The sequence below is a fragment of the Sander vitreus genome, chromosome 16 (genome assembly GCF_031162955.1).
Source record: "Sander vitreus isolate 19-12246 chromosome 16, sanVit1, whole genome shotgun sequence".
Lineage (NCBI taxonomy): Eukaryota > Metazoa > Chordata > Actinopteri > Perciformes > Percidae > Sander > Sander vitreus.
The window spans coordinates 10,249,838-10,272,648 of record NC_135870.1 but is presented as its reverse complement, the minus strand read 5'-3'; the positions used below and the strand labels follow the sequence as shown (position 1 = coordinate 10,272,648).

Sequence of the window (22,811 nt, the reverse complement as noted above, 5' to 3'; positions counted from 1 at the left end):
TTGAACTATAAAATGCCCCTAAAAAGTGTTACAGGAACAGAATATGTTTATGTTAATTATAAGGGCTTTAAAGAAATAGTTCAACATTTTGGGAAACACCGGTATTTTCTTTCTTACTAAGAGTTAGATAATTATATAATTATACCACTATCATGTCTGTACTCGAGTCTCTGCTGGTTGCCTGGTATCCTCATGTAAAGTAAAATAGTAAATTCCCCAAAACATCAAACTATTCATTAGGGCTGAAACAATTCCCCGAATAACTCAAATAATTCGATTACAAAAAATCCTCGATGCAAAATGATTTGCCTCGAAGCTTCGTTAAATCAATGTTACCAATGTTGTATTGCTGACGGACGGTGTTTCCACACGGATCATTATTATTGTCGCACACCAGACGCTGCTCAGTCTGCTGGCAACACATGCCAGAGCGTAAATAGTGCGTGGCCAAAGCCCGTCTACAGAAAGCCGTTCCACTCCCTATTCAGCCCCATTGTACCGAATTTGGTTGCAGTTCCACCAGAGTTCCACTGGGGGTGATCGCGGTCCAGTGATAAATGAATGGGACTCTATGGAGCTAGACGGCTAAATTTGTCTCTTTCGCCTGATTGTCGTTGAGAAATCTCAGATTTGATTGTAGTTTTTGCAAGTTCAACATGGATTATAGGTCAAAAGTTGAATGAACGAGTACTTGTGTCCTTTCGCTTTCTTACAGGTTGAGTCGTTGTTGCCCATAACACGCTAGCATTCTGCTAATGAATGCTGATTGGTCAGAGAAGGACTTGACGGCATCCAAAGCAGAACCAGAATGTCAGAGTGAATATTTCGGCGTGGTCTTTAAAACATTAGCAAACCTCTTTCTAGAACGTGTATTAACAGGGAGAGCCTAACCTGTCAGCTGTGTTGTCGATGCTTCGAGAGAACAAAGGAAGTGACTCGGAGCTTGCCGTAAAGCAGTATCTCTGGCCGTATATGTGTATAACGTCATTGACATTTTAAAAGGCTTTTTAGAACAAAAAAGCCACTTTAAAAAAATGTAACACCCAGCAGTGTGTATTTTCTTAGCCTCCCCTTTCAAATGCAACATTCAAATTACTAGACAAAAAATTATATCCTGAGAAAAGTGGATTTTGAGGGGTATAGCTCCATAGAGTCCAACCAGTTCAGAAGTAACGAGAGAGTGGAACTTTTATTCTCTTATTAGAAATTATTTGTGTGGCAAAGAGAAGAGACAGGCTGGAGAAAACGACAGAAAGTGTCAAAAGTTTGGAATCAATTCAAACGTAGTTAAAACGAGAACTCTGGACAGTGTGTCTACTGAAAAACCGAACTAGCTTACCACAATAATAGCACGACGTCAGCGTTTCAGCATCTCAACAGAAAACATTTCTCATCCATTCCACGAAGCGGACCCGACAAAAGTAAATCACGGAGTTGTATGGACGATGAAACTACACCAAACACAACAACTGGCAAAAACAAAGACAAGAAAATACGTAGCGGTGACCACAATTTGATCTAAAGAGCCGACTTGTTGACTATCCCTTCGGAGAAACAGCTGATTGTTGCGCACCATTTTCTCTCACTCTCTCTCTCTTCACGGAGAAACAGCTGATCAACGATCTACTAGCATAGCAATGTGTAACAGAGCTGTGTAGCATTGTAATCAAATATATAAATTAAAATAGATTGAGTATAATTAATATTTACATATACATATATTTACATATAGGCCCATATACAGATCAGTCTCAGGATGAAACTTGTAGTTCTGAACGTTAAGTTGCACAACTTAAGGTCATGTTTATGTATGTTTAATGTAGGCCTTAGTGTGAGGTTGATGTCATTTCAGAAAATGTTTTCTTTACAAATTTTACAATGTAATATGGCACTTAAATGCACTTCATATGTTTAGTTTTTTGAGATTATATATATATATATATATATATATATATATATATATATATATATATTCTAAAAAGCAACATTTGTTTCCTACAGAAACAAATGTTGCTTTTTCCGAAAATGTAACCAAACTATTGTTTAACAAAAGTATTTCTTATCCGATTACTCGATTAATCGATGGAATAATCGGTAGAATACTCGATTACTAAAATAATTGATGGCTACAGCCCTACTATTCATACAAGGAAAAACTACAGATCACGTGAGTTGGATCATGAAAAGTGACATAAATCATCTTGAGGCAGTTCATTGTAATGACAAGAAACTGACCGTACATTAGTTCAATGAGATTCCAGGTAACCTAATTTAGATACTAACCACCTGCTTTATTATTACTCACCTGTAAAGGTAAGTGGCCTTCTAAATTAGTTACTGAGTAGACCATAGTGCAAACAAACGTGAAGTATTTTCAAGTCAAAGCAGCAGGGTGAATCTCTTTTCTTCAGACTGGATAAACTAAAAATGAAACAATTCAATAAAGTGAAACACTTTGATGATAATGCCAAGGTAATAGCCTACACAGTGCATGTTAAATTTCTCCTTAATTTCAAAGTAAGCAACCTGATAATTGGAACAAAGGGATCAAGCCTAAACCATTAAAAAAGCAGCCCCAGGCTAAAACAATGGTATGTGGACAGACATGTCTGCAGGGAATTAATCAATTGGCCAGTGTACTGAAGAATAAGAAAGAAAATATGAAGAATATGAATCCAACGCAACTTAAATAGTATGCTGACTCCCAACGTTCCTCTTTTACTGTTGGGAACATTTTATTAAAGTTCAATCCAAGCGTTAAAAATCTACTCAATGTCACATCACGGACACATTTCACAGAGAGCTTTGAAGTTCGCCTGCACACCCAGAGGTATTATAGAGATCATTTTTCTAGAAGAACACACACAGCATATTAGTCACTCCAACGTCATTCCCAGAAACTTCAACTTTCAACTTTAGCTTTCCCTGAAGGGCAATGGTTTTGCAGCAATGAGTGCATTATAAAACACAACACAGGCTCAGCAACACAATGACCAAGCATACAGCATCATCAGAACAGAAATAAGAACAATACATGATGACTATCCTGTCATCTCCCTACATAAAAGTATGAGCAGCATAGCATTATAATCAAGATCAAAATACATCAACAGATGTACAACTAGCGGCAACAACATAATCCCAGATCAACGTGAACATCGTCCTACAAGCAGGCATAAATATTATTACTGAACTATACCTCTTTTCCCTGAGTTTAAGAGGGTAATGGCTGTGGAGATGAATGAGTGTTTGTATCTGTTTGTCTTGTCTAAGGGAAATCTGAAGTAGTTGCCAGTGTAGGGATTGAAACTCCTTATAAAGAGGGTGGGTGCTGTCAGACAAGATGGAATTTGCGGTCTTCTAAGACAGGCTACTCTGCTGTTCACTATTACAATGATCTGTGCAGTACTTTAAAATGACAAAGTTGTTCCGAGTCGTTGTAAAACACTGTTTGTTTTGTATGCATAGCCAACAGAGGGCAGCAGCACTCTGCAGCATCCCTTCCTCCTCTTATCCAATCAGCTGAACCTAACCACCAGCCACTGACCTGCTGTGTGGTTGACAAGGCTGTATTTTTTAGCTACATTCACTCTGATTTTGTTGCAAGTTTCACTATTGCAAGGACTCTGCCCTTTTAGTCTGTGCTGCTTCTGTCATTGAACATGCCGAGAAAATGTGTTGTGTCATTAGCTGTTGCGATCCAAAATCCACCCCTGCTTGGGAAACAAACTACTGTAGCTATTAGCCTTCAGTTCCTACTCTGTGTGTGTGTGTGTGTGTGTGTGTGTGTGTGTGTCCTAATTGGATGTGTTGAGATACATTCCACCAACTAGACTATGTGCCATTCAGTTTGTCACTATGGCTTTCCCACATTGGTTGTACCTTTTGCTCCATTAACATTCATATTTTCCTTTTTAATCTAAAAAATATGCGATCAGTTAAAACTTTCTCTCATGTGCCTCTACACCATGGACTGAGCTACACCTTGCGGTAATTTGACTCTAAAACCAATTCAATTATCATGATTGAGTCAGTGCTCAAGATACAAGAACTGTGCTGAATGCTAAAATGTACTGCTAATGATTATTAATGTTAGTATTAATTCATTTTCAGCCAAGCAACAAAAAGAAAAAAAAGAAAAGAAAATCTGAAAGGAAACGGAGAAATTTCTCTCTCTCTCTCTTCTCTTTCTCACCTCTGCACCTCTGGCTATTCACTGTAGCTGTGTGAACAGTGGACAGACAATCCAGGCAATCCCCTCTTACATTTAATTGTAAGTTCCTTAAAATGATTCTCAGCATATAATGTTCAGACGTTATGATATTTTACTATATAAATAAAAATAATAATAAAAATAAGTAATGATGGTCCACAAGTCCACTTTCATTTTCATATTTGCTGTATTATAATTACTGGAAGTTTTATCAATGGAAATACAATCATTTTGGAATATACCCACCTGCTGCTGAAGAAGATACTACTGGTGCGTTCTATTATTTATCCGTGTCGGAGTTCCGACTAGGAAGACAGACTTTGCCTTTTCATCACAGCCATTCACAGCTCCAAGAGCAAGGTTGTGCAAGAAGCATGCACCCATGATAATCATTACCACAATGTCCATCCTGGTGTTCTGCAGGTCTCTTAAACGCCGCCACTTGCACTTCATCCTGCCAAATGCCTGCTCAACGATGACCCTCCCCCGACTGATGTTGTAATTTTGCTGGTGGTCAGCATCGGTGAGAGACCCGTTGTCACGCTTAGGTGTTTCAATGAAGGGGAAGGCCTGACCAATATAGGCTCTGTCCCCCGAGCAGACGATAGTCCCCCATCTTCTCCTGCCATTCAGTGTAAACAGTGTAAAAGTGGAGCCCACAGCATCCTGGCATCGTGCACCCTGCTTGATGGTCCAGCAAAGATGTCAATGAAGCGGCCTTCATCATTGACAATTCCCTGGAGGAAGACAGAGTAGTAGGACTTCTTGTTGATGTAATCCCCTCCTCTGATGGGTGGCCTCTGGACCCTGATGTGGCAACCATCTATCGCCCCAATGACTCCATCGATGCCAGAGATGCGCTGGAAGACAGCAGAAGACATTCTCTTCTCACAGCCCCTTGGCCAAGACACAAAGTTTGTGCCAATCCCTGACATGATGGTCAGCACTTGAAGGATGGCTCTGTGTGTCGCTGACTGGGAAGCATTAAATTGATCAGATATCTCTCTGTAGCTGTTCTGGTTGGCCATATACCAGAGAAACATGAGGACCTTTTTGGGAACAGGCAAGGGGGGGAAGTCCATGGCTGTGTTCGCTGTGCAGGACCCCCTCCTGAAGCAGTCGAAGGTGCTCAAACCTGGCTCTTCTGCTCCGGAAATGACGGCCAAATGTATTGTCATCCATATCCAGCATGATCTCCCACTCTGTTCCAGACTTGAGGATGATCGTGAATGAGAAAAAGAAATAGAGATTAAAAAAAAAAACTGACGTTAATACATGTCTTTTAACTCATGTAACAGTGCGTCTACTACTTTTCGCTGCGTTCGCCAGCAAATTTTGCATCTTGCACAAGTTGTCAAAAACATGCATGAAACATTACCTTTAGCTTTTAAGTCATCTATTTATGACAACAACAAAAAAAAACTTCTGTAGAAGAGCAACACTGCTACTGCAACTAGGAGTTCAATATCACCTTTAGCGACGTCGCCACTGTTTGTTTTTAGCCTATTTCCTGCTAGCTGCTGTGCTAGCTGGCGTGCTAGCTAGAGCGCTAGCTAAAATGATCTACAATAACGTGGCTCAAACTTGACCAAACATACTGAAATATGAGCATACCTTCTGCGTCTTATCTCCTTTTCCTGGAGTTCTCGGTGTTGTGTAGGTGAAGCACATACTTATTTTGGAGCGCCTGGTACTCGGCCAGTGCTACCATAGCAACAGCTTTCCCCGGGTGGCGTCCATGTTTTTTCACCGACTCGGACGCGCAAAACACTACATACATACGTTGTCATGGCAAAACATACCAGAATGCTTGAAGTTCGTTGAGAATAATCGAACACACCATTACTTCAGTTAAACTTTGAAATGTCTGTAGATTTTCCTAAAATGTGCATGATAATTGAATTAACAAGGCAGCGAAATCAACTGAGCTAGTCAAGACTATACATACGAATACAGTTTATAATATCGTTATATTCCTAACATTTGGATTTCTTGCTAAAAGTGTTATATTTCTTTCAAGTGAAATGATAAAAAAAAACTTCATGTCCCAGGAATCTTGCGATCGTCGTCCTAGGTCACACGGAAGCAGCTTGTAAACAGGATTCGCTTATATATAAAACCAGCGTACACCGAAACCCGCCCGGCTAGGCGGAGTCAGCCCTCGACGGGGAACAGGGAACACTGCGGTGTCCGCCGGTTGACCTGCTCAGCCTGCAGCCGTTTCTAAACTGTGTAAACATTCTGAAGCTGCCTGCTTTATCAACAGTAACTGTATCATATATGTTTTATAAAGGTATTGTTAACGGTTAACGTTACCGGGGATTGTGTAGCACGTGATCAGCCGTCGGGTAACGTTATCTCAAACCGTAATGTATGACCTCAAACACTTTTAATGGCTAACTTCCCTCTAACGTGTACACCGATCTAGAGCGCCCCAGCGTGTGTAACGTTACGAGTGTAGCAATACAATACAAGCCTTCAGCAGTCACTTGTTCCCGACTTGGAAGCAAAGGTAGGATCAACTTAGGTTAGATTTTCCATTTTGATTGTTAAGCTAACGCTAGCCAAACAAATGCTGCAACTACTTCAAGCGTGTGTGTGTGTGGTTTTTTTTTTACGTCCACAACAAACATAAAACTGTTGCCTCAAGTTTGCTTGTCTTTGGTCAGACTTGATGTGCATGGTGATATTGATCCGTTGTTATTATTACAACGGTTTGTACAAAGTACTTTACTTTACAGCACGTATTTGGTACAAACTTTGCTGGTACTTATTTTCACTTACTTTACTTTAGACTCTGTAGGAAGGTTAACTTGGCTGTTTGCACTTATTCAAAAATATGTCACTTTGTACTTTGAAAAGGTAGATCATTTGTACTTTGACTCAGTTTCAGAGTCTAAAGTCTGAGTGTCATTGTCACAGCATGCAGGGCATACTGTACCTCAGAGCTTTTGTTACCATTTGTTTTCTGTATTAGAGCAGACTGGTCTAACCTTCCCAGAGGAAATTAAAAATAGACTCTGGTTTACTCTGCAAAAGTAGTTATAATACAAACCAGTTAGGGCACATCACAACTTTACAGAGCCAAAGGTGACATTTTCAAATCTCTTGTTCTGCATTCAAGCAACCAGTCTCTGTTTTACCATCTATTCAAATTCACTTTACCCCCATTAAACATTTAAAAGTAGTGGGCCTAACGTTTAACAAATAAAATAATTAAATACATATTTAACAAACACATTTTAAAGCAAAGATGCCAAAGTCTCCCTGGTTCAAGCCTCTGAAATGTGAATATTGGCCATTGTTCAATTCTATACACTTATTTGTACCTGTGAGGCATGTAACATTAGAGTAGTGCGGTAACACAATATAGGAAAATAAAAAAATAAAACAAATACGTAAAAAACAAAGCAGCAAGAATAAGTTGTACACATAATTATACTTTGGTTTACTACGATAGAAAATGGATTAATACCTCTTTAGATTTTGTACAAAACAAGTAATTTTAAGACTTTTCACCTTCGGCTCCAGGAAAGTGTGATTTCTGGCATCACTGTTGAAGATTAATCATTAATAAAAAAAAAAAATGTTTATTGCAGCCAAAATGTGATTTGTAAAAAAAAAAAAAAAAAAAGTTGCAATCGAAAACTTGACTACAGTACACACTATTGATTAATAATAGCAATTAGTTGTAAAATTCCTAATAACATCACAGAATCTGATGTGAGCCCCCCTCACCTCTCTGTTGTTTGAATTTCCCTAGTATTCTACCTTCTAGTCTTTTCATCATGGCACTGGCTGGAGTGCGAGTTATTGAGCTGGCAGGCCTGGCTCCAGCACCGTTCTGTGGCATGATCCTGGCAGACTTTGGAGCCAAGGTGATCCGCGTGGACCGGAATAAAGTCGGCATGTCTTTGGACACACAAGCACGGGGCAAACGGTCTGTGGCCATCAATCTGAAGACGGCAGAGGGTGTAGCCCTGCTCAGGAAGCTCTGTGTCCAGTCTGATGTGGTCCTGGAGCCCTACCGTAAAGGTCAGACCACCATGAGAGCTGTCCTGAGCTCTGTAATACAGCATGGTTAGAATCCGTGGTGGAAGAAGTATTTAGATCCTTTACTTAAAGTGCTCATATTGTGCTTTTTGGCTTTTTCCCTTTCCTTTATTGTGTTATATCTTTTTTGTGCATGTAATAGGGTTACAAAGTGAAAAAGCCCAAAGTCCACCCCAAAGGGACTTACCATCTTCCAGAGAAAACACTGTTCACAAACTGCTCCAAACAGCTCTATTGTAGTCCAGCCTTTACTTCCGTGACGAACGTGCGTCACTTTGTAACGCACGTTATAATGCTCGCCTACCTCGCCCTCATACTCTGCTTCTGACTGGCTTGTTGTCCTTACTTAGCTACTGTGCATGTGCGACTCCCAACAAAGATGGAACAGAAGTGAGATGCCTCACTCTGTAGCTAAAACAGAGAGCTCAACACACAGGGTGAAAAGAGGAGCTGCAGCAATATGCAGTACAACAAAAATATGGTGATTTTTGTAAATTAAACCATGTAAACCTATTCTGATATAACCTCCAAATACAATTATGAACCTGAAAATGAGCATAATATGAGCACTTTAAGTAAAAGCACCAATACATTAATATGATTATCCACAATTAGTAGTAATAAGCAAAGATATTAAACATCCTACTAGAGCTGCAAAGATTAATTGAGTTGTCAACTCTTAAATTAACTATTTTGATAATCAATTAGTCGGTTTGAGTAATTTTTTAAGACCAAAGTAAAAATTCTTTGATTCCAGCTTCTTAAATGTGAATATGTTCTAGTTTCTTCTCTCCTCTGTGACAGTAAACTGAATATCTTTGAGTTGTGGACAAAACAAGACATTTGAGGACGTCATCTTGGGCTTTGGGAAACACTGGTCCACATTTTTCACCATTTTCTGACCTTTTATAGACTATGAAAATAATCGTTAGTTGCAGCCCTAAATCCTACTCATGTAAAAGAACACAAGTATTATCAGCAATATGTACTTAAAGTCTCAAAAGTACTAAAAATTGCCCCTTGTGAGTGATATAATATAGGAAAACATGAAAAACAAAGTTCTGTTACAGAACTGCTGTTATTTTTGGACTTTTCTCAAATGCTTTTATATAATAATAATAATAATAATAATAATTAGGGCTGTCAAACGATTAATTTTTTTAAATAGTTGAATTTCTATAGTTAATCGCATATTTTATCACATGATTAAAATTCTATTATTTTACATTTCAGAACAGTTTTTAAGTACATATTAACAATGGAAAGCAATTCTTACCAGTGTATCTTGACTGGGAATCAAATTAACTTAATTTATGAACTTGACTTTAAGATTTGTATTTGTTTAGTATTTATTTACTGTAAACAAAAGAAAAATGTGTGAATATGTCATTATTGCACAATTCCTCCAAGTACCTAACTAAAAAACTAAAAATCCCTATCCTTACTAGAGTCAATATAGTGTTTAGTGACTCCTAAATAATTTTGATTACTCACTGACGTCCAGTGATCACCGGTTAATGAGACAGCGTTTGCAGCACCTTGCAGCAGTTCCACTGTGGCTGCTTTCTCCGTGTCGTACAGGCTGTGTGTGGCTGCTGTCCCCCTCGACAGCAGTGTTTAAGACGGGTCAGAACATGCCAACCGCAGTACGTCTTTAAAGACCCGAGTCCTCTACGATGCTGACAGGTCTGCAGTTAGTTGCCACCCATTTCGCAAGAGCTGTAGTAATTTTTTGGGATTTGGTTTTATCCACAGGTCGGCAAGTAGCACTCTCCAAAATAGTGCTTTGACTGAGTGGGTAGCATCAATCTGAGTCACGTTAATTAGCTCCGTAGGTGGTAGCTCAAGCTTGACGTGCTTCGGTGATATTTTAATTCAGCTTTACACAATGTGCATGTGGCTTTCGACTTGTCTATGAGCCTTGCGGGAGTTTCGGAAAATAAAAAGTGTCATTCAGAACTGTGTTGCTGCTGTCTTTCTCCATCATGCCTGCAGCGTGCAGCAGGAGGAAGTATTGCTTGCTATTACAGCTTGACGATAAGTAACGGTGCGGCAAAGGGTCAAAATAGTAGCCTGTTAGGCACGACGCAAAGCCGAGTGAAGTGTAAAATAAATTAATAAATGCCGGCTTGCGACTAATGTGATGTAAATGTAACGCGTTATGCCCGGCCCTTAATCGCATCGCAATTGAAAAAAAATGCTGACAGCCCTAATAATAATGAATACTTTTGCCTCTTTGGGCCTTAAATACTTATAGAAATGAAACCCTCTGAGAAGTTTTGAGAAGAACTCACTAGAGCTGCAATGATTAGTCAATTCATTGATTAGTAGTGTTGGGTGATTCTTTGAGGGGTAGAGTTGAAACAGGTCACATGCTTATTTCACAAATAAGAGGAAAGTTTTATTTTGATTTAATAGTGATTTACAGTTCTACTGGGTTTTTTCAAGGTAACATAAACGTAAGTCTTCCAAACGATTCCAGTAAAGAAACGATTCCACTGAAATCGCAATTTTTAAACCGATTCCAAGTTGGAATCGGTTCTCGATGCCCAATCCTATTGGTAAGTCGAAACGGCAGATAGATTTAGTGGCATCTAGTGGTGAGGTTGAAGAGTGCAACCAACTGAATACCCATCCACTCACCCCTCCCTGTCCAAAAGTCCCTATGTAGATATAAAGGGCTTACTCTAAGATAACGAAAACACGATTCTTGCTTTCCGGTCATTATACACTAATGAAAATGATGAATATTATTTTCCATATCTGCTAATGGATCCCCCTAAATCCTACACACTGCTCCTTCAAGTACAGTACTTGAGTAAATGTACTCAGTTACTTTCCACCACTAGTCACAATTAGGGCATAATAGTTCTTTAGTTGGATCATAGATTAAGAGTAATTACAGTTGTTTTATCTGTCTTAATACTAAAATAAAGAAGTCCATGGAAACAGATTGATTGAAATACTTCAGTTTGTGATTGGATTGGAAAACCCATATGATCTTAGATGTGCTCTCTAGCTATAAACAGCCTTTTTTGTATTTAAATCCCAAAAGATCCTTTGATAAGAGTGTCATTAACTGTTTTCCATTTAACCCCCCAAAAAGTGCTATAGCCAGGGTGTCGCCACAGTGTTCAGTTTCACACTGTATGAGAGGCAACATAAGCAGATACAGATAAAGAGATGTTTTTAATAAATACACTTAAAGGTTGACTTTCTTCTGACTGCCCAGGTGTGATGGAGAAGCTGGGCCTTGGGCCACACGAGATGTTAAAGGAAAACCCTCGTCTGATCTACGCTCGGTTGACAGGGTATGGCCAGAGTGGATCTTATGCCACCGCAGCTGGGCATGACATCAACTACCTCGCCATATCAGGTAATAATGCACATAACTGTTAATGTTTTTGGATTGAATATTTATATACCTTACATTGCAGACTAATGGAATGGCACCAAGGAAGGTGAAGCACTGCTACTTGGGCGGAGTGATTTGTGCAACACCTGAACACACAGGGCTTCACAGGTGCTGTGAGCAAATCACTGCGCCCAAGTAGCAGTGCTTCGCCTTCTGAGAATATAGGTCCGAGTTTTATACGGTTAGAGGATGGCTGTATCTCATGTGACCTTATTTGTACACGCTGTGACTATACAACATGTAAATAGGAAAATGTTGGAGTTATTTTCTCACTTATTGGGAGCAGTAGGCTAGATGGAGCTGGTTACCTCCAGGATCTGTGCTAAGCTAGGCTAGCGGTGGGGTCACGGAGATGAGAAGGTTATGTATGGACTTATCTAACTCTGTGGGATACGGTGAATAAGCTGAAGTCCGAATAAGTCGGCGTGTTCCTTTAATGACAATAAAACTATTTGAGTCCCAAGATACAAGGATTCAGAACAATGTAATTTAGTTTCAGTTATGTAACTTGTAATACAAATCAAATGACAGTGTTTGGACGTTTTTAATTAATATAATACAATGCAAATAAACTACGAAAAGTCTTCTGTGGTGCTGTTTTAAGATTGTTCCTTTGTCCATAAAAATTCACCTTGTTGTTACTATAGGGCCCTTTTATAAATCCAACCAGTAGTGGTCTTTAACTAATTTCAAATATAAATGTAATGAGTTACACGTTAATTTAGGGGAATGAAATTGTCTGTTATATTATCACTTGAATAGTCTTAAAAGCATGCTGTTTAAATGCTTGGCTTTGCTTGTTAGTCTGCACTATCTGTGTTTTGCAGCACAAAAATGGCGCTTACCCACTGCTAGTACCAGCTCTACTCGGCTCGACTCAACTCGGCCGTGGTGCCCCGTCCTCCATTTTCCATTGCAGATTTAGTACCGCCTCATGCCTGAGGCGAGCGTGGCTGGTCGTCATAGCGACGCCGCAGGAAACTGCCGTGACCTAACGCGACACACACACAGAACGTTGAAGGTGTGTTGTTTTTGACTCTCAGCATATGGCTGTTGCCACAGCCAGAAGACAAATTTTGTTTCAAAAGAAGCTGGAGGCAGCAAAAAAAACACGGCTGGCTAAACTATTTAAAAATGGCGGATTTGTTCAGGACACCCCCCGTCTGTCGCTAGCAATGATGACGCAGTGATTAGTGACGATTCTCTCTGACCAATCAGTAGTCTGCAGGTTTTCACGTCACCTTTTGGTATCTGCTCAGCTCGCTTGGAAGATAAGATATAAAGCGTGGTCCTACTAACACATTGATAACAAACTTTTCATCTTTAAGCACCCCCAGGAAGGATTGATGACCAAACAGATGCAATGTAACTGATGACACAAAACAAGATCTGATATGAAAATGGATTGAAAACTATTTCACCCCTGAAAGCTATGCATTCCCAACTCTCTCACTTAGTTAATGTAATGTAATTTGTATGGTAAGCATTTACCTCTTTCTATTGTAATACAGCCCTCATAAATACAACATTACAAATTAAGAGAGTAATTGGTGGTGCTTTGTTTTTAAGCTTTATTCTGTCCTAAATGTACCTATAAGCTTACCCATTATATATCCATCCAATAGTGGCTTTCCAGTAATATCACTCTAAATGATTTGTTGATAATAATAAAACAGCTTGAGTTTTGTTTATATGCTTATTGTTTAGTCTGTGTTTTGTTTTGCAGCCCTCAATGTGAATCTAGTTATGTTTAAAAAGTAATAGGGAGTATTGACTTCAATGCAAGGCTTAAAAAAACAACAACAACAAAAAACATAAAAACCATTCCCAGAAAACCACCCATCTAATGTTACTTAGCTTGTCACAGGAACATCCATCCAAGCGTGAGGTCAAACACAACAGGATGGGATCCAGCATGGACCCAAAATATAAAGACATGCTGTTAAAAGTGACCTTGGTAAGGTTTAAATCTTAGGCCTACTATACACTGATAACAAACTCAGTAACTAATGATAAACATGTTATTTGGGGATTTTTATATGGTTTATAGAGCACATACAGACCAAAGTAAAGTGGCCAAATTTTTGGAGACAACTGCCATGTTGTGCTTGCCTTTTTAATCAGCACAACAGAAAGTTACTGTTACTAGCCAGTACTTTTCTTGTGAAGGCCCTTTGTAATATCTGTACGATAACAGAGGACCAGAAAGACAAAGAAGCCCTGTGCAAAAGTTACATGCATTTTGTTGGAATAAAAAAAAAAAAAAAAAAAAAGAATCTACTACGGTGTTATGTGGACTTGTGTACTATCTGAGCTGCACATTGAAGATATTTAAATTTCTTTGACTTTCAGGGCTGGTGACTGGCCAGTTACTTTATTGTTCTTCACTGGTGTTCTCCACATTTCTGTCACAGGCCTTTTATCCCGGCTGGGTCGTAGTGGGGAGAAGCCTTACGCTCCATTGAATCTGATGGCAGACTTTGCAGGTGGTGGTCTTACCTGTGCTCTGGGGATAGTCCTAGCTCTGCTGGAGAGAACAACATCGGGGAAAGGACAGATCATTGACGCCAGCATGGTAAGGATGTCAAGCAATCATTCATATTCAGAAATATGCTGTACATGTTTGATATTTTTTTTACTAGTGTTACCAAAAAAAACAAGCTCAAGTAAATGACAATGGATACGCTTTTTACAAACTACAGTCAGACACTATCGTAGGCCAGGGTTAGAGCACATTCAGACTGACAACAGACCTCCAGCGAACACATGCAACGGGCTGTTAGGACATATAAATGGACTGTATATAGCGTTTTTCTAATTTTTTCACATTAAAGTGGCACTATTCACCATTCACACACTGGTGGCTGAGGCTGCCATACAAGGTGCCACCTAGGGATGTCACGATACCAAAAATGTAGTATTCGGTACCGATACCAACAAAAGTACACGATACTTGATAATAAAGTCGATACCAGTGTGTGTGTGTGTGTGTGTGTGTGTAAAAATAAAAAATAAAAAAAAAGATACTAATACTTTACATTACAATAAACATTAATTCCTTTATTTAAATATTGTGGGGAGGGGGGGTAGTGTAATGTCACTCTTCTTTCAGTGTTTTCTTTTAGTTTCAACGTTCTGTTATGGTGTGGAGTGGAGGGGGCAAGAAGAGCGTGATTTACAAAAACGAAAACGTCTTTATAGGGGCTATTCACTGTTTTTCCATGTTGGTCGGTGTTCTTCTTCAGCATTTAGCGGCAGTCTAGAACATTTTTAACGTTTGGCGTATATACTGCCCCCATCCGGTCCTGAAGGATTTCATCCCCTGGTACCTGGATAAATGAGTACCGAGCTGGTTCCCAAGTATCGGTTCTCGTGACATCCCTAGTACCACCTACTCATCAGATAAACATTCACACATGGATGGCACAGCATTGGGAGCAATTTGGGCACTTCGCCATGGGACTGCAGTGCCAGGGATCGAACCACTGACCTTCCGATTGGTAGACGGCTGCTCTGCCACCAGTGTGGTGGCCAGTGTGGCGCTACAGGCACTGCTGTCGAAACACCAGAAAGCAGTTTATGCCAGTCTGTAGACTGTACAATACAGAAAAGCTTTCCAATGTATTCTGTATTACAATGCAGTACGTTTCCAGATGATGGTGCACCACATCGTGGTGGCAGACCTTTGAGTCAGGATCAACATTTTGATTGGGATAGGTGATCAGTCAGACAGCCCTTAGCAAAGTTGTTTTGAAAAGCACATCAAAGTCTCTGAATCCTACCGTGACATCCACTGGCTGTAGTGAAGCTGGAAGGTTACAAAGCAGAACTGCTCTTATAAACTCCTTAATGAGGTGGAATTGTTAACCCTCTGAGACCTGCCCCTGGGCAACATTACTGTATTTAAGAGGCTGTAGCATGTCCATTGGTACAGACCATGTGCTAGCTTGTCTGGAAGTGGGGTAAATAACACTCCAAGGGTAGGCTTAATTGTGATGCTGAGGGAAATACTGGCATGGCCATATTTAAAGAGGTCCCTTGACCTCTCACCTCAATATATCTGAATGAAAATGGGTTCTGTGTATGTGTATATATACAGTATATACAATGCTCAGCATAAGTGAATACACCCATGCTAAACTTGACTAAAAAGAGGAATAAAAAATCATCTTTTGGAAATTGATCTTAATTAAAAGAATTAGGAAAAGGACACCAATTTCCTTTGTGAATGAATAATGTATCGTAAATAAATAAATGTTCTTCCTTAAAATACAGGGGGAGATTGGCATGGGGTACTTTCAGTTAGACTAATAGCTGGTTTGATTTACATTGAGAGATGATCTTATGGAAAATGCTCCATGCTTTCATAGCAGCGTTTTCAGCCACAGCAGGCAGCTGTTTTTCAGTGAAAAAGCTCCAAACAACAGACACACACAGTTAGAGACTAATTAGTGAGCTCAGTGGAGCATTTAGCAGCTAAAGAATCCAATATTTCCCTCAGGAGTTGATAGTCTACTTGCCTATTATATGTTCAGCCAGCGAACCACTCTTTGCAGGGTCCTGCAAGCCCTATGTAACCATTAGAGGTTACAATGACTGAATTGATTGCAATCAGCAGTAATAGAAGTGACAATGGCTGTCTTTTCTGCAGCGCATTTCATGTACTATAGCACGACATCCCACCAAGGGGAAATAAATTACATTTATTGGTAACACTTTATAATAACCATCATTAATAGATGGTAAATTGATAGTTAATTAATCTTTAGTTAATTGTCATTTAACTGTTAGCAAACAGTAATTTTACTGTTAACAAACAATTAAATTATAATTAATAATGTTTACTAATTATTAGTAGTGCTGTAAATTAACAGTTTATTGTAACACACATGATATCCCTCATTTACTATATTAGGTATCGGTTAAAGATTAAAAAATGTTTGTAAACCTTTAAGAAACCATTTTTAAAACATCTATAAACATTACATCGATAGATGGACCAGATATTCCTAACAGTTTGTTGAGGGTTACTAGTTGGTTTGTAAACTGTCTATAAATAGTTTCTGGATGGTTATTATAAAGTTGCAACAGATGACTATAATACCTTGTGAAATAGTTTAATAAATACTTTGTAAACCATCTATAAACATTATTTAGATAGTTAATACTTTGTCAGTGGTTACTAGTTGGTTTGTAAACTGTCTGTAAACAGTGGCTGGATGGTTATTATAAAGTTGCAACATATAAAATAATTATATAGTGTGTGTGTGTGTGTGTGTGTGTATATATGTATGTATGTATATATGTATGTATATATATATATATATATATATATATATATATATATATATATATATATATATATATATATATATATATATATATATATATATATACTTAGCACAAAAAGTAAGGAAATTTGTGTTTGGTAGATTATTTCTCTGTGGTAACAATGCTTTTTGGCAATAAATCTTATACCGTTGGAAAGCCTGTTTAGTTCCCTTTCAAATGGTGCCCCATTTGTAAGGAACATGCATTTGTGCGATGAGCAGCAGCGCTGAGTATGTGGGTTGCACCCATGAACAATTTCCCAAATCTTCTCTGCCAATGCCAAACAGCTTATTCTGCCATTGACTCGTTTGGCTTTTGGTGGATTGGATGACTGAAGTTTGAAGAAACAAGACATATTGGCAATTGATTAATCTCACAAACGGGAGCATCAGTAGCGTGTGGAAGAACCATACACAACCACAACAGCCTGGCACCTCCTCCTCATGCTGGTCATCAGCCTGGTCACACACTGCTGTGGGATGGCATCCCATTCTTCAACCAGCATTTGTCGCAAGTCAGCCAACGTGGTTGTGTTGGTCAATCTGGCACGAACAGCACGCCCAAGCTGATCCCACAAGTGTTCAACGGGGTTGAGATCAGGACTGCTGGCAGGCCATTCCATCCTCTCCGCTCCCACATTCTGGAGGTAGTCTCTGATAAATCCCACCCTGTGGGGGCGAGCGTTGTCATCTTGGAGGATAGAGTTCAGTCCCAGACTGTGGAGATATGGTATAGCCACAGGTTGCAGAATCAGGTACCCGATTGTCAGCACCTGGGGGTACCAGAAGCTCAAAACAAGAGTCAATAGCAACAGCAAAGAAAAGCTGTTTGGCATTGACAGAGACAATTTGGCACATTTTTCATGGGCGCAACCCACATACTCAGCTCTGCTGCTAATCCCACAAATGCATGTTCCTTACTAAACAGGCTTTCCAGCGGTATAAGATTTATTGCCAAAAAGCATTGTTCAAATAATCTACCAAACACAAATTTATTTACTTTTGTGCTAAGTTTATATATATATATATATATAATTATTTTATATGTTGCAACTTTATAATAACCATCCAGACACTGTTTATAGACGGTTTGCAAAACAACTAGTAAGTCTCAACAAAGTGTTAGGAATATCTGGTCATTCTGTCGATGTAATGTTTATAGATGTTTTAAAAATGGTTTCTTAAAGGTTTACAAACATTTTTTAATCATTACCCGATACCTAATATAGTATATGAGGGATATAATGTGTGTAACAATAAACTGTTAATTTACAGCACTACTAATAATTAGTAAACATTATTAATTATAATTTCATTGTTTAACAGTAAAATGACTGTTTGCTAACAGTTAAATGACAATTAACTAAAGATTAATTAACTGTCAATTTACCATCTATTAATGATGGTTATTATAAAGTGTTACCTGTGCCCACGTGGAGATTTAAATATATATTAGGGAGCTAGTTTATACAGTGTAAATGTCAGTAGAATATCCTATGTGCAGTTTTTTCACCAGCTCTGTGTATTTTCTTCTCGGAAAAGGAGACTGATGCTTAGTGTAGAGCTGTGCTGCTTATATCTACTTAAGTCAACTATATCTTTGGAGTGACATATATGGGAGTGTACACAGGTGGTGGTTTGCAGTTTGATCTTCTCTTAATGAATAAATGAATAATTTTAACAACATAAAATGCATTGTCTTATTTTCAAAAACATGGTTCTTTATATTCATTTAGCTGTCATTTATAGTTTACATATGACTGGAGTAATTATGCATAAAATAGAGAAAAAAAAAATATAGACCCTTCTAACCTGATGTCCTCCTTTTCTCCTCCACTCTCTTATCATCCTCAGGTAGAAGGAGCCGCATATGTAGGTTCTTTTGCATGGAAATCTCGTAGCATCGGTATGTGGGACAGTCCAAGAGGACAAAATATGTTGGACAGTGGAGCGCCTTTCTACGATACCTACGAGACTTCAGATGGAAAGTACATGGCCGTGGGAGCCATAGAACCGCAGTTCTACAGACAGCTACTTACAGGTTAGTAGTGTGCGTATACAGATTGTAGGCATTTTTATCGATGAAACCTCTAAGGCAGTGGTCACTTGTGTCACACATGTTCCTGTGCCATCATGCCATGACCAAAAGCAAAACTTCAGGGGATGCTACGGCACAAAAAGGACACAGCGTGAAATGAAACACCCTCTTCTCCTCCCATCAGCAACCCTTTTAACAGTTGGTTATTCAAAATAAATGGTATTCTTTACCAACATACAGTACAGCAAAACTGGTAATCTCACATCCAGAATGCACTAATGCCACCAAAACACTTGACACCCATCTCAGGATCAACTCCTGCACCATAACCATAACCAATCCAACACAATGACCTAAAAGAACAACTAAAACTGTATCACTATTGTCTTTGAAGTTTTTTATTTCTTTATTTTCATAAGTAAAAAGTCCATCACAATGAAAAGAATGGAACCCCTCACCTTACTGTCTATGTTACAGAAATTAGAATCAGAAATGCTGATGTATGCTTCAGGTATACTTTCCTAATTAGTAATTCTAGTAATTCAAGACAAAACAAAAATATACATTCACTCTGCATACATTTATATAGGATACCTACAGATACAGTATGTATTATATAGTACAGTATATACTGTGGTGGTTGGAGTGTAACTTCTGTTATGCTGACTGTGTGACTGTGTGAAGACTTAGTAGAGAGCAACAACAACAAAACTCTTAAGAACAATCAAGATAGTTGAGAATGAACAAACCACTGACCGCTAAGATGCTAAACATTTCTCTGTTTGACATCAATTTGCTGTTGACTTTTCTGCATTTGGTTACATAATTATTATTTTTCTCCTAGGCTTAGAGTTGGATGCTGGAGAGTTGCCTCCTCAGATGAGCTTCACAGATTGGCCAGAGCTGAGACGGATCTTCACAGAGCGTTTTGCTTCAAAAACTCAGGCGGATTGGTCAAGGATTTTTGATGGGACTGATGCCTGTGTTACACCTGTGTTGTCTTTCGACCAGGTGAGCTCACACCCACATAACCAGGAAAGAGCTTCATTCATAAAGGACTCCAGTGGGGAAGAAAGCCCCCGGCCGGCCCCGGTTCTCTCTCGGACTCCTGCGGAGCCTTGCCTTGCCTCAGACCCTGTTATCGGAGAACACACACTTGAGGTCCTAAATGAGTATGGGTTTACGTCAGCAGACATAGACCAAATGCTTACAGCAGGGGTTGTAGAGTGTAATGCTGTCAAATCAAAGTTGTAGAGATATAATTGATATCAGTGATTGATTTTGAGAAACAAAAAGCACAATTGAGTGATTTTTAGTCAGACTTGCCATTCAAATAATGTATTCCACAACTATATAAGTTTTATTTTAACAAAGAAGTCACATTGAGATTAAAACCTCTTTTGCAAGTGAGACCTAGCCAAGACAGGGTCATAAAGCAGCATCCAACACTAGGGGTGTCACGATTCCGATTCTAAATTGAAAATCAAACATTAACATCAAAAGAAAGATCGATTCTCACAGTATTCTTTTTTCTCTTAACCCCCTGCCTGCTTGCGCGCGTCTGAAGAAAAAACAAACCCAGCGTAGCGGACAACGGCTGTGGGTTGCATGCAGCTAAAGACACAGCATAATGTAATTTTTGATCACTGCCGTGAGTCGGAGATGATGGAGAAACAACAGAACTGGAAAATGCTCCTGCTTCCCTAAAGTCACCGGTGTAGCAACATTTTGCCTTCCCCTTGAGTTATGTTAACCTGCAACGAACAGTAAAGTGTGTGGGCTTCAACCGCACTCCATGGTGCACTCAGGTGCCCTCGTAAACTCAAAAATGTTGTAAAGTACCATTTTACCTTCCTGTGGCTCTTATTGTGGCAGCCGCCAGCGCTGAAAAGAAAAGGGCAACGCTAGGTACAACAAAAATACATAAAAGTGAATTAGGCAGAGGAACTAAAAATTCAAACTGAGAAGCTAAGAAAAATACAAAATACAGAAAGCATGAAATACTTCATCTCACCCATTGATTATCTGAGGCCTGAGAAACCTTGTGTACTTATGTGAAATAATTTACATATCCCACACACTGACCTCTAGTGTAGGCAAGCCTTTAACAAGGTTTAAGGCCACCCTGTGCTGTTGCAATTGTCAATTTGAACAACTGCCTCTTCTTTTTAGTTTGTAAGTTTTTATTTGCACATTAATCAACATTTCTGTAAATGCGCCAGTGTTAGCCAGTCGGCTAATTTTCAACTATAGTCCTAATTACCTAGCATGCATGTCTTTATGGTTGGACGAAACTGGAGCACCCGGAGGAAACCCACGCAAGACGGGAGAACATGCACACTCTACACAGAAAGGCCCGGAACGACCTGGATTCGAACCCAGAAACTTCTTGCTGTGAGGCAGAAGTGCCAACCACTGAGCCACCGTGCTGCCTAGTGCCACTGCTGTCCTCTTAGTGTGTTAGTTTGAAAGATAACAGGTTTCCATGTGCCAAAAGAAGTTTGTGTTCACAATTTAATAAATGAGCAGCACCAAAAATATTAAGTAAATACAGCTGTTATTGTTGTGCTGTCCCACCAGGACGTCTACGTCCGACTGTTGCGTTACAGTTGTACATGTGATAAGTTGTAAGTAAAGTAAGTAAATGTTCCAATCAATTATCCAGGCAGTGCATTCTCGTCTCCCTCCTTCATTTTTACAGTTGAATCGTGCCTAGAACGGCTCCGGGTCAAACGTCAATATGGAATGGATTAATCTGCGTTATTTTTTTTAACGTGTTATTTTTTTCTCTGATTAATTAATCGAAATTAACGCGTTATTTCGACAGCCCTAATTTTTACTTCCGGAACCCGCTGGGGGCGGGACTGTTGAGCTCTGTTGGTTTAATTAACTACTAGTAATCTGTATCGTCCTTGAAAAACCAGTTTCGGTCGATCCCTACGATAAAATGCAAAAATGTCATGATGCATGAAATGTGAGATAAATGTGTTATCCCAATACGAACACAGGATGTGAAGGAGCGATGGCTTGAAACAGGCAGCAGCATGACACTGAAACGGCTAAGAAACTAAATGTTGAGGGACTTTGTAGCTGAACAGTAAGTTTATGGATTTTAGGTAATGGGCTATAGTGCAGATTATAGGTTTATTCCATTGTGCATATTTTCATGAGCCAATTTGTTTTAAGCTGTATAAGGTCAGCATTAAGAATGTCATGACTTACAATGAACTGCCTCATCAGGATACTTGTAAACATGAGCACAAAATGTTGAAATAAACAGATATTAATAAAAGAATGCCCATGTTATTTGGGTTTCCAATTTGAATCCGCAGAGAGCTGAAATGTGCAAAGGTTTAAAAGGTCAGTTCACTCAAAACTTTTCTCACTTGCCTCTGATGGTGACTACCTTCTATCTTTCTTGTCAAAATTTCAAGATATCTGTCTCTAAGATGAGGTAAGTGGAATTTGTGGTGCTCAAATTGAACACAAAATGGCGTGAAAAAAATCTCAGCAGTAACATGTCTTTTCAAGGATAAACTGGTTAGTCTGAATAATACACTTCAGTGTGATTCATTACAACTTCCAGTGGTTAGTCAGCATGGACTAAATAACCTGCAAACCTGAAAACATGATTCAGTGCCATACAGGCTGCCCTAAATGGTAGAATACTTTCTGCAGGCTGGTGCACCACCGCATGCAGCTGATGCCTTTTATTTGTTAGCCCTTGAACAGCCTGAGGCTGCTACCTGGCTATGGGGTCAT

General features: G+C 39.2%; 2 protein-coding genes across 2 annotated transcripts in view; one reads left to right on the top strand and one right to left on the bottom strand.

The window, feature by feature from the left end:
- Positions 1 to 6,291, bottom strand: part of LOC144531872 (lysosome membrane protein 2-like) — a 45,380-nt gene extending 39,089 nt beyond the window's left edge. The window contains exons 1-2 of the mRNA XM_078272223.1: positions 5,828 to 6,291; positions 4,460 to 5,425 (exon numbers count right to left, since the gene is read on the bottom strand). The gene's annotated coding sequence lies outside the window, so the exon portion shown is untranslated. The remainder of the gene's footprint in view (positions 1 to 4,459; positions 5,426 to 5,827) is intronic.
- Positions 6,292 to 6,385: 94 nt separating this feature from the next.
- On the top strand, positions 6,386 to 22,344 carry amacr (alpha-methylacyl-CoA racemase). The gene is made up of 6 exons (XM_078272224.1): positions 6,386 to 6,725; positions 7,977 to 8,248; positions 11,499 to 11,642; positions 14,096 to 14,256; positions 18,866 to 19,052; positions 19,894 to 22,344. Exons 2-6 carry the CDS (start codon positions 8,002 to 8,004, stop codon positions 20,301 to 20,303), a joined length of 1,149 nt encoding a protein of 382 aa, XP_078128350.1. The 5' UTR covers positions 6,386 to 6,725; positions 7,977 to 8,001; the 3' UTR covers positions 20,304 to 22,344.
- The last annotated feature ends 467 nt before the right edge of the window (positions 22,345 to 22,811 follow it).

What these genes read in the sequence shown, in the direction of transcription:
- amacr (XM_078272224.1), top strand. Translation starts at nt 8,002, where the DNA reads ATGGCACTGGCTGGAGTGCGAGTTATTGAGCTGGCAGGCCTGGCTCCA. An exon ending in CCTGGAGCCCTACCGTAAAG is followed by an intron (nt 8,249 to 11,498) that starts GTCAGACCACCA and finishes CTGACTGCCCAG; the next exon opens with GTGTGATGGAGAAGCTGGGC. An exon ending in CTACAGACAGCTACTTACAG is followed by an intron (nt 19,053 to 19,893) that starts GTTAGTAGTGTG and finishes TTTTTCTCCTAG; the next exon opens with GCTTAGAGTTGGATGCTGGA.